General features: G+C 36.3%; 1 protein-coding gene across 2 annotated transcripts; it reads left to right on the top strand.

The window, feature by feature from the left end:
* Window positions 1–2,652: 2,652 nt before the first annotated feature.
* LOC113336837 (probable transmembrane GTPase FZO-like, chloroplastic) lies at window positions 2,653–8,066 on the top strand. 2 transcript variants are annotated; one of them, XM_026582515.1, is made up of 11 exons: window positions 2,653–3,264; window positions 3,351–3,865; window positions 3,990–4,058; window positions 4,595–4,792; window positions 5,103–5,234; window positions 5,354–5,440; window positions 5,574–6,014; window positions 6,137–6,304; window positions 6,639–6,866; window positions 6,998–7,113; window positions 7,549–8,066. In XM_026582515.1, the coding sequence occupies exons 1-11, from the start codon at window positions 2,769–2,771 to the stop codon at window positions 7,829–7,831; spliced, it is 2,733 nt and encodes a 910-aa protein (XP_026438300.1). In that variant the 5' UTR covers window positions 2,653–2,768; the 3' UTR covers window positions 7,832–8,066. The 2 variants fall into 2 exon arrangements, with proteins under 2 accessions (XP_026438300.1, XP_026438301.1); XM_026582516.1 differs by having other exon boundaries at window positions 7,436–7,578.
* The last annotated feature ends 4,434 nt before the right edge of the window (window positions 8,067–12,500 follow it).

The raw sequence follows: 12,500 nt of genomic DNA, 5'->3' as shown, positions 1-12,500 counted from the left end.
GTGCCCCAAGAATATTCATCGACTTCATGGAGAGGATCCAAAAGTTGTATAAGGTTGGCGTCGATCCGGTTGCCAGAAGTATTGGGGAATATGACACATCCCAATACACAAAGGAGATATGCGGTGGAAGCGTGGTTCACTTGCTCATCAGTTAATGTTCCACTCTTTTCCTTCTCCAAGGTGCCTTGGACCATATTCATCAAAGCTGTAATGTTGATCTGTCTTGTTCTGTAACTTGCATGCCTCCTAAACTCTGCTGTTGTTGTCTCTTCATCCCAACCTAAGCACTTTTTAGTGAGAGCATAAAGTTGTGTCCAATTTAACTACTTTGTGTAGTTAAACTTCACAGCTGTGCCTTGGTCGGGAAGGTTAAGAATCTGCACAACATCATCCGGGGTAATCGTCATCTCTCCAAACGGCATATGGAAAGTATCGGTCTCAGGATACGTTCTCTCCACGAACGCTGATATGGCCACACGATCATGTTCCAACAATGAATTCTCGGCGGCATTATCTAACCCCGAGTTGGCAACAATTGACTTGAACCTTTCACATTCACCGGATAAAGTCCACGCAAGCATTTTTGTTGGTGCGGCGGTAGGTTTGAGTATACGGACCGCATCTTGATGATCCTATTAAAGTACATAAAAAAATCCTTAATACAAATATTACGATATAACACATAGACAATACATTAATAAAAAATAGTAATTTTATTACCTCGGTTTCGTATATTTCTCTGGCCCATGAGTCTTTGTATCCAAATAGCAATTTTCCTCCATCCGCCGGTAGCCCAAGGATTGTGCCTGCTGGAATACCCTTCTTCTTCAAGTGTTGAGGGACAAGATGTGATGCTTTCTTAGCAATATCCTTCTTTTCACCATCTTTTCCTTTTTTAGCTTTTTGGGTACCACTTAGTTGTCCTTCTTCTTTTACTCTTGGCACTGGATCAACTGGTTCAATTTCATGGTGGGGTGTAACTTGTGGAGCAGTTGGTTCTGCACTTTGTTGAGCGGCTTGTTCAACACTTGGTTGCACCCCTTGTTCACTGCCTTGTTGTTCAGCACTTGGTTGTACTCCTTGTTGAATGCTTTGTTCTTGTAAGCTTTGTTGAGCACTTGAATTATCTTTGGCACTCCTTTCCCTCCTAGCACTAGCTGTCACTTTCTTCCTCCTTTCTCGACTTTGTCTAAACAACAAAGAAAGGAACAATATTTACAAACTATACAATCGGAAGACAAAGTATGGAAATATAACCCGAATGTACACATTCGGACGTAAGAAGACACATACTGATCCCGAATACAAAACAATCGAAAGCTAACTAAAGATATTTACAACTGAATATGCATCAATTGGAGTTCAGAAGCTCTAAATTTTTCATCCTACACAATCGGAAGACAAAGTACACAACTATAACCCGAATGAACAAATTCGGAAGTAAGAAGACACATATTTTTCCCGAATGAAAACCAATCGGAATATATTTAAACATGTTTACAACCGAATAATCAACTGGAGTTCAGAAACTCTAAAATTTTATCCTACACAATCGGAGGTATAAAACATTATATTGTCTTCCGAATAAATACTGGCCCCAAAATGGGATTTTTCCTATATCAGAAATTTTGAGATTTTTTCAATATATATATATATTCGGTAGTGAGTGTACTTCCGAATACTGTGTGTCTACTTAAATATATTCGGGATCCAAAAAATTTATTAAACTACCGATTATTACCAGTTTGTATCCAGGAAGATGTGGCCAACAATATTCGGCCGATAACCATCAAATATTTCTCCCGAATACTGTCGATGTTCTTGAGAAATGAAGAACACGACTACATTCGGAAGTAAATAAGCATGAATATCGCCTGAATCTGGATAAATAACCGAAAACCCTAGAATTTTTTTTCTCGATTCGTCGAACTAAAGCGAAATAAACCCCAAAAATGATAGATTCTTACCTAATTGGGGCCATTTGAAGTTGACGAAGTGTTTGACTATCGGAATCGCCACCACCGACTACATCGACGGGTACTTGTTCTTCGCGTTCTTATTCATTTGCAACAACAATTTCTTTATTTCTTGCTAAAATCCAATCTTTGGATCGATACCCCGAGCAACGTTTTTGGTTCTAGGTCTGTGGGTTTCATTTCCCTTATCCATTGTTTTATAAACGAATCGACGATGTTTTGATTTTACGATTCGCGGCGATGTTTCGGTTGAACACAAGAACGAGGGAAAGTTTTTTTTTCTTCCACAATCGGATGATAATATGAAACTGGAAGAAGAAGAGTTGAAATGAGTAGATTTTTTTTTTGATTTGGTTTTTATACAGTTTTACCAGAAGGGCATTTATGTAACTATAATATCATATAGGATACCCCTTAACTAGAGTCTTTGGCTGAGTATAAATTGATGGCCCCTAAATCCTTTCGGGTGGTCCCCTAAAAATGCAAGGCTTTAACTTGGACTCAAATTATATATACAATGTATTACTGTATATGGTAGTTTGTGCCTAAATTTACTCGTTAGACGGTGAAAAATTAAGATGGTCACAAAAATTAAGTTGTCGGATACCTACAACCGACTATCATTTGATAAGTTCCCGTCCCTATCCACTTCCCCCCACATCCTTTATGAGAACCTCTGAACCAGAAGAACACCAGTAGGAAGAAGATAATGTATCTAAATTTCCTCTCAAAATCAAAACCCTAATTTTCCAAAATACGCAGTAGTTCACAATCTCAGGGTATTCTTCTTCCATGGTATCTCTACTCTCTAACACTGGTCCAGTTCACTTGACGAAACTCCCTCTCCTCAGCAAAACCTTAATTTCAAATTTCCCTCATGACAATCCATTACTCAAATTCCGAGCTCGAAGATCTAAACTTGCAATCAATTCATTTGGAAAAAACGCATTCCAATCAAATCAACAGCAACAACCAAGAACATTATTTCCTGGTGGATTTAAAAGACCTGAAATCAAAATCCCTACTTTGATACTACAATTGAGCACTGAAGATGTTTTGAGGAAAGGGGCAGAAGAAGAAGTACTGAATTTGATTGATATTGCCGTATCTAAATGGGTTGGTATTGTAATTCTTGATGATAGTGAAGGAAATGGTAATGGTGGGAGATTTTATGAAGCAGCTAGGTTACTGAAATCAGTGATTAGAGATAGAGCTTTTCTACTAATTGCTGAACGTGTTGATATTGCTTCTGCTGTTGGTGCTAGTGGTGTTGTTCTTTCTGATCAAGGTCAGTATTTTTAACTAACTTTTTGTAAATTTGTTATAAAGGTCTCATTTTTCTAAATTTGAGTGAATGTTCACTTGTTGTTGTAGGGCTACCAGCAATAGTGGCAAGCAATATGATGATGGAATCAAAATCTGACAACACTGTGATACTCCCATTAGTTGGGAGATGTGTAAATACTGCTGATGCTGCTTTAAGTGCATCTAATTCTGAAGGTGCCGATTTTCTTATATATCGCAATGACAGAGGAAACAATTTCGACTCCTTATTTCAGACTGTCAAAGTGCCGGTATTTGCAACATTTGGTTTGGAAGGGGAGCAATTAAAGCTAGCTGATGCATCAAAGTTATTTCAGTCAGGTGCTGGTGGATTGGTTGTTTCTTTGGATGATCTGAAGCTGCTCAGTGACGATGCATTGAGAAATTTGTTTACTCCTTTGAGTAATAAAACTCAGGACGACAGTAGAATTATGGATAGGGTGGAGCAAGGAAAAAATGGAGTCATCCCTTCTATGGACTTGGACGAGAAAGAAGCAGAGTTTATAAAAATGGAAAAAATTGTTTTACAAGATGCGATATCTATAATCCAAAAAGCTGCTCCGCTGGTGATCTTTTAACGCTTTCCATTTGGTAGTTTTTGCTCTTCATCATATATATGTGTTTAGCGATTAATCGATTGTTTCATTGTTAGTTTGAGCTGAATATGTACATGCTGGTTCTGAGTGGCAGATGGAGGAAGTTTCACTTCTCATTGATGCAGTTTCCCGACTTGATGAGCCGTTTTTGCTGGTTATAGTGGTAATTGTGTGTTGACCTTCAGCAAACTCTGGTTGCACCGGTTATACATTGGGTATTAGCTCTAAATTTCATGTAACTTCTTTTGTATAATTAACCATAAAGTGAAATAGATTAAGGATTGAATTTGTTTAGATATTCAGTTAAGAGGCATAGTTACATTATATTCTGGGTTTTGACGACCACTTCAGAAATATCCAACTCCTCACGTCGCAGTTCGAATCTGTTAAGAATATGAAATTATCTATGGCTCATGTATGTATAACTGGTTCGCAGAACGATCATGGAAACATCTTAATGATACAAATTATCTAATGCATAACATGGTATGATAATTGCAGTTGCACCATGCAACATAGAACCAGGTTAATATAGGCACGACTCAATATTGTTAGTATTTATCTTTGCTCTACTGTAGTAACTATGGTTTTGCACGTGATAATGAATTTATGGTGGATCATGTCTTTTCTTCTCTCTCACTAAAAGTATATCCTCTTCATGTGCGCTTGTTCATATTTTTGTCTATTTGTTCTCATTAGGGTGAGTTTAACTCTGGCAAATCAACTGTTATAAACGCTCTTCTCGGAAGAAGATACCTCAAAGAAGGAGTTGTCCCCACAACTAATGAGATCACTTTGCTGTGTTATGCTGAGATGGATACTTTTGAGCATGAACGCTGTGAAAGGCATCCAGATGGTCAGTTCATATGCTATCTACCTGCTCCATTTCTGAAAAAGGTTAGCTCATTTTTATTTTCGCTTTCACTTCGTTGAAACATAATAGTGTTTATTCACAACATCTCTTCTGTGGTTCATCTATCTGGTACAATTGCTTAACAATTCACATGCAAATATGGTAGCCCTTGAGAAATACCATTTAATCAGTTCTATTTGTTTTGTTACTGGTTCTACTTGTTATTTTTATCCGTCAGTCTTGGTCCTGGAAGCTTCGTCTATGCCATTGTTTATGATGATGGTTTGATAAGTTGCAGTTATCAAAAAGAAAACAAGTTGATAAGGTTTAACATATTATTTACCTATTTATCAGATAAACCTTGTTGATACACCTGGTACAAATGTGATTCTCCAAAGACAACAGCGTCTCACTGAAGAGTTTGTACCCCGGTCGGATTTGGTTGTTTTTGTTATCTCTGCTGACCGCCCATTAACTGCAAGCGAGGTATGATGAGCACCATTTGTCAACTTGGCATCATTGCGTCGTGCTATTGTGTGGCGGGAGGAAGCTATTTATGCCAAAAGTCAGAAATCTGTCTCTAAACAAACATTAGTTCATTTCAGGTTGCTTTTCTCAGTTATATACAACAATGGAAGAAAAGGGTCGTCTTCGTCTTGAATAAGTGTGATCTCTATCAGAGTAACAGTGAGGTTTGACAATGCCTTTGTAGATACATCTGATCTCCTCACTTCATAGAGGAAGTGTTGTTCCTGTCACTTCTTTTTTACCTTTGGATTTCCTACATACTGCTATTAATTCTTTGTTGTCTCTGTTTTGGATCAGCTTGAGGAAGCCATTGCATTCATTAAAGAGAACATACAGAAACTGATGAATGCAGAACATGTCACATTATATCCTGTTGCTGCACGGTCAGCTATCCAAGCCAAACTCTCTGTGGGTTTGGATGGTGGTAAAAATAATGAGGAATTATTAGGTGCAGATACCCGTTGGATGAGCAGTGGTTTTGATGAACTTGAGAAATTCTTGTTTAGCTTTTTGGACAGATCAACAGATGCAGGAATGGATAGAATGAGGCTTAAGCTTGAGACACCAATTAGAATTGCAGATAGATTGATTGTTGCATGTGAAACCCTTGTAATGAAAGAGCGCGAATCTGCCATTCAGGATTTAGCTTCGGTTAATGAAATAGTTGGTAGGGCGAAAGATTATGCAGAGAAGATGGAATACGAGAGCATGTCATGGAAGAGGCAGACTTCGTCACTTGTATGTTCTAACATCATGGATCTTTGAGAATTACATATTTTTCCTCCTGCTTACAAATTAATGGCACAGTGCCCTTTCTAGTCCTATGTTTCTTGGTGAGGATTAATTTGTGTAATTTGCAGATTGAAGCTGCCAGGGCTAGGATTGTGAGGCTTATAGAATCTACTCTTCTACTATCAAATGTTGATCTTGTTGCTTCCTACGTTTTTAAAAGAGAGAAGTTCAACCTAATGCCTGTCAGCTCAAGAGCTCAAAGTGACATCATTGACCTGGCAATTTCAGATGCACAAGTAAGTTACTAGACTCTAATGAGAATAGATGCCGAAATCCGAAAGTGTCAAATTTTCAAGGATATCTGTGAGTGTATATTCTGTGTGCAGAAATGCTATCTGGATTTAAAAGCTGATCATGTAGTCACTAGTATTGGATCCCACAAGTACGAATGAATATAAATAAGGTTACATAGTGTTATTGACAATTATAATTTGAGAAAATAACCTGCTGAGAGTAAAATTTGTTAGGGTGATCTTGGTATGCATGGTTTTGTATGTTATAGTGTAGTTAGTTATACATGATCGAGATTATCTTTCACATTCTGATGGATTTTCTTTTCTCGATAATTAGAAGCTTCTTGAGGAATATAAGATGTGGTTGCAGTCAAATAGTTCTCGCGAAAGGATGCTGTATAATGAATCTCTTGAGAAGAGATGGCCTTCATCTTTAAACCAGCACGATCAGCCACATTTTGGAACTGATGACTTACAAAAGAGGGAAGACCTCAGCGTGAAACCTTTAGAGAACTTTAGTGCTTCTGCTGCTGCAAAGCTTTTTGACCAAGAAATCCGTGAAGTGGTGAGCTCGTTTTTCATCTTTGTTTACTATACCATTAGTCCTTGATTATCTAGATTTGGCTTTGCATGATGAGTCCTTTCAGTGATGTTCGCTTAACTATTTGGCGGGATATCTATTCTTTTAATATCTAGGTATTGGGAACATTTGGAGGACTAGGAGCTGCTGGCCTATCTGCTTCCCTTCTTACAACTGTGCTACCAACCACGACGGAGGACCTTCTTGCTTTAGGTCTTTGTTCTGCTGGCGGGTAACAATTCTTTTCTTAATTTGAAGTTTATTGTGGAGTTTTGTTCTCTTAGCTAGATATTCAAAGTTTCTTCTTAGACCTGAAAATTGTTGGCTGGCACTTTACCTTATATATTCTTAAAAGCACAGAAGAATTTTCACTGTAGTTCCCGTCTTTTGTTTGAGGTTTGAGTTGAGGTCTTTAGTTGTATAGGTGAAATAAAGTTTCTCAATTGCTCGTATAGGTTATATGGTACTGGATTAGTTCCCTGAGACAGATTATGCTAATTAATCTTCCAGTATATCATTCCAAACTGAGCTGTTCTATTTTTCCTTTTGCACAGTAGAGTGGGCCTTGTCTGGCTAGACAATCATGATGCCCAGTGATAATCATCTGAATTCTCTCTCTTGAGTTTGATTTTCTTCACCATTTATAGCTGATTCAACCTTTTAATAGTTTCTTAGCGGTATCAAATTTGCCAACTCGTCGAAAAGAGATGGCGGAAAAGGTGCGGAGGACAGCAGATGCTGTGGCACGTGAACTCGAGGAAGACATGCGTAAAGATCTTTTGCAAAATATCGAGGATCTAGATAACTTTGTGAAATCCATTAGTAAGCCTTATCAGGATGCAGCACAACAAAGAATAGACAGTTTGTCGAAGACTCAGGAAGAGTTGACAGGTATGCAGAAGAAACTGCAAAATCTACAATTCAAAATTCAGAACTTGCATGTATCTTGAACCCATTTTGTTCATCATTCGAGTGAGTGAAAACCCACTTCCGTGTCTGTGCTGTAGTGTAAGGTCATGTATGTATACGTTAGGTGCAAATAGGTTTGGGTGTCAAATAGGACCATAATGTTATGGCATGATTTTCAGTTGTATCAATTAATATAACAATATGTGCCAAGCAAAATAAATGTAGTGGTATGTATAATAAAACCAAATGAATGTAATAAATTTTGTTCTAGATGTTCATTGTAGAATCAAAAGAATCTCGTTCCGATGTTGCCCGTCAATCGAGGTTCCGCTGCAAGAGGTTCTTGAGGTTTAAACTTAATTTGATACTTATCCTACTTCATTGTCATCATCTCCATAAATTCTCAAGTTGACAATAAAAGGTTAATATTCTGTTCAGATCAAAAAGAAAGGAAAAGAAAATTCATTCCTGCATTCTCATCATTTTTGTTCCTTGTTAACAATTTCCAAGGTATTTTATATCCAGATGAATTAAACCTACATCTTGTGTAGGTCGAATATGGAAACCTTGAGCGTCGAATGTTGTCATTAGTACATAAAATTCGTCAGCTTACTTCCTAAATTAAAAAGGAGTGAGTAGTTATATGCCGTTTTGATACCCTCTCCTTGGAAGCCATTGCTGTAAAGTCGATACTAGACGGAATGTCTTACTTGCAAAGTTATAAAAAATTTCGTGGGCTCGATGCATTAGTTTTGTGATTATCGTTTAAACGACGCGAAACCGGCCATTAGAAGAATGACATGTCTGCATGGTTTACGTAGACTTTGCTTTATATTCTTCTTTTAAGTTAATAGAAAAACGCAAGGCACTAACATGGTCAAAAGGTATAATTATTATTAAGAGTGCGCCTGATTACATAAGCTAAGCTCTGAAGTGGATTCCCACATATGTCGTCTCCATGAAAAGGAGACCATTAAACAAAACATAAAAATCACACAAGTGACTTTAGAGTCTCACTTGAAGCCAAGTTGATGATGGAACTGAGAGAAAAGAAACGCAACACTAAACTTAGTTTAAGAGTGTATTCCTTTTGAACTTTTCCATGGTTGGCTAGACTTAAAACAAAAGCAGGATCCGTTGTTTTTTTGAGTGATGGTTAGGGTTTGGACAAAAGACTAGTAGGGAGGCTAAGCTAAGTACCCATATATATATTCTTCCTATTAGTGTCATACCTAAGCAAAACTTTGCATTTTTACTCGAGGTACAAAAGGATGATTAATGCAACTTTAACAAGAATTGATCATCCTGTCTTTGCTTGTCAAGATTCTTTCGAGGACCACCATCTTTTTAGCTATCGGCCATTTATAGTTAACACAACTTAATGCTACTTGGGGTCAAGAAGATCAGTATTCAGTACTGGGGATCATCTTTCTAGCTGTAATCAGTTGGAACCGTGTGCATGATAACTGGTTGTTGCATTTTGTTTAATCTTACCCCTAATCGCGTCGTAAAGATTCGAGTTTTTCACTTGGTCGTTTTTGGTGACCCTTAATGCTAGTCCATATTTAATTCAATGCCAGTAAAGCAAGCCAAGTTGTTAGTACAACTACTGGGTGAATCAGTAGTGAACTTAGAAAGCTACACTAAGGTACAGTAAATTAAAGGTTTAAAGATTCTTACTCAAAAAATTTCCATTAAAATGAAAAGAGATGCAATATTATAACATGCATTGTACAAACATCAACAACAAGTTGGAATTTTATAAATTTTGATGAAGAAGAACAAGAAGAAGAAGAACCCACTAGTTTTTTAAGCCTGTTTAATAAGGTTTCAAACAGTCCTTTAAAGTTGCCAATAATTTCCAGACATAGTAACCTATACTTCTCAAATTGGCATAGAGAACCTAGCTATAGGCTCTAACAGCAAGAACTAGCTAATTTCTAGTACTAGCAGAGAGTGTTTTGAGCCTTTCTTTTTTGTTTAAAACAATTCTATATAAGTATGAAGAAGCTCTTGCATTTGTTTCTGTACCCATCTTCCATCTCATTCATCATCACATGGCTTTAGTCTTAAGAGCTGGGTAATGTGTGTGTATTTGTACTATACTTTCATCCCTTTTTGTAAATTTTTTTACAGTAGTTTAGCTGTAATAAAGAGCTTGTCCTTGCTTAGGTTCATTAAACTAATCCTTTTAATGGGTTTTGCCGTGCAGTGATGACTATACTCTATAAGCTGTATTTAAAGTTGCTTATTGTTGTTTCATTGATGGAACATGACAGCCGCTAGTTATTGTAAGCAGTTAAGCGAGTAGCTTCATTCCATAGGCTAAAATGTAGCAGACAAGCAGAGTATTTTTAGGGTTAGTGGAGGATCATGTCTTTCCTAATCCAGGGGGATGATTCACACTTTAGTGAAAACAACACATATTTTATATGGGCTTCCATGTGGTTTCTATGTTCCTTCTTCACTGTACTATTTTACTTTTCATCCCTTCATCTGTAGGGTTATCTCCACTTCCATCCCTTGACTTTTGACTTTGACTCGATTGACCAAAGTCAAGGTTTGAATAACGGTCGTTTTTTGGCGGTTGAAAACGGTCAAATTCATGTAGCTTGCCAGACTGGTAGTAAATATTATCAGTATCCTTCTCTAAAAGATGTTGTTCAATAACAACAAGAACTTTTTTTTCCCGGTTTATACTCATTTTCAGGATTTTATAATACGTTATAATGTTTTTTTGAAAATTTATTGTAACTTTTGGATAAAAATCAATCATTATATTTATTGTTTTATTTTATTTTCATCTACGAGTTATAACCTGGTTTGATTGGGGTATGCCCTGATTGATTGGGATATACTTATTTTGTTCCCAACCATAATAGAGGGTTAAGGGGTGTTTAATATGTGTAAAGTTATCTAATTACCCTTCTCCTAATAATAACCAAAACCACTCCTTTTGGGTTTTAGATCAAAACCTTATTAATTTCTTTCCTTCTCATTCATCATCAATCTAATGATCAATTCCTTTCTCCTACTCTATATTTCATCATTTTCAAATGAAAAAATATCGTCGATTATGATTTTTTTATTGTCGATTAATCCTTTCAAATTCATTCTAGTACTTTATTTTGTTATTTGAATGACAAATTAGATCAAAAAAATTTTGAAATTGTTGAATTATAGTTACACAATCGGCATGGTATTTGTTTGTCGAGCATGCCGACTTTTCATATTTATTTTTAGTCGGCAAGCTTATAGGATGAACAACAGGGCGACTTTTCGTATATTATTTTTAGTCGGCAAGGTTATAAGATGAATAGCATGCCGACTTTTCAAAGAGTTTTGTTTCTGAAAGTAATATTTACAGGGTCGGCACGGTATTCATCCTTATACCTTGCTGACTATAGTTTAGTCGGCAAGGTTATGAAATTAAAACTTTGCCGGCTAATTATGCATTTGTAACACCTTTCTCTGTATGTCAAAAATCCTATAATCGACAAGGTATTTTTTGTCGACCTTGCCGACTATAAGGTAGCCGGAAAGGTAAAAAATCAATAAGATGCCGACTAGTGAAACATTTACAACAATCTCCTGTGTGTCAAAAATAATAAAGTCGACATCTTCTTCATTCACCGACCTTGCCGGCCGGATATAGTCGGCATGTTACTCATCTGTAGACCTCGCCGGCCAGATATAGTCGGCATGTTCTTCATTCGTCGACCCTACCGACTTTTCATAGTTTCAGAACTGAAAGTATTGATTTCTTCTTTAATTTTGAGTATGATTTCACACATCAGCTTTGCAATCTCCTTTTTAGAAGTGTTTGGGTAGTATGTTTTCATTTTCGTTGCAAAAAAAATTCTCAAAACAATTTTTTTTTCATCAAAAATCTTCCCACTTGAGATCAATCAAAAACAAAATTTGATAACTTAAATTCATAAGTTTTAATCTACTTAATTAATTCATCTAAACTCAATTAATTAATCTAATCAGAATTTTTAGTGTTAATTAAACAAGGATATATTAGCCATTTAGAAAATAAAAGGTTAAGGGGTAGCCCGTTTTACTTCAAAATGACTTGGATTTTGTCTCATTAGGTATACGCCAATTAATTTGAGTATACCCCAATCAAGCCAGGAGTTATAAGGCCCATAATTAAAACAAAGGTTTCAAAATGCATTGGCTTTGTTTAAATATGGCATTTTTGCTCCAAACGTGGTTACACCTGTTAAAATCGTGGAGTATTTGTCAAACATTGATCCATGTTGCTTTCACTGACAAATAAAAAGTTTTTTCTGGTTAAACCAAGGAAATTTTCTCCCTGAAACGATTTTAGGGATGGAGTAAATTTTCTCCCCCTAACTTTGCTAGCTAGAAAAATGGGAAAATGGGTCATTTGTCCAAATATTTTTAAAACTTGGTTCAAATGGATGAGTAAAAATTAGTATGGGTGAAATGGACACCAAAAAAATAGCAAGGATGAAACTGGATTCATCATGACTTAAACTTAAAAAATAGCAAGGATGAAACTGGATGCATCCTGATGTAAATTAAAAATTAAAAAAAAAGTATTTGAAAATGGGTAGGATGAAACTGTTTACATCCTGACTATTTTTACATTTTTATCCATTTAAACAGTATCAAAATCTAAATGTCCTTTTCACCCAGGAATTATTGATTTTGGTCTTTTTAATCAATTTTGTGTAAAAA

Source organism: Papaver somniferum, unplaced genomic scaffold, assembly GCF_003573695.1.
Source record: "Papaver somniferum cultivar HN1 unplaced genomic scaffold, ASM357369v1 unplaced-scaffold_154, whole genome shotgun sequence".
In the NCBI taxonomy this organism is placed as follows: domain Eukaryota; kingdom Viridiplantae; phylum Streptophyta; class Magnoliopsida; order Ranunculales; family Papaveraceae; genus Papaver; species Papaver somniferum.
Note: the sequence above shows the minus strand (reverse complement) of the source record. Positions and strands in the feature narration are given on the sequence as shown.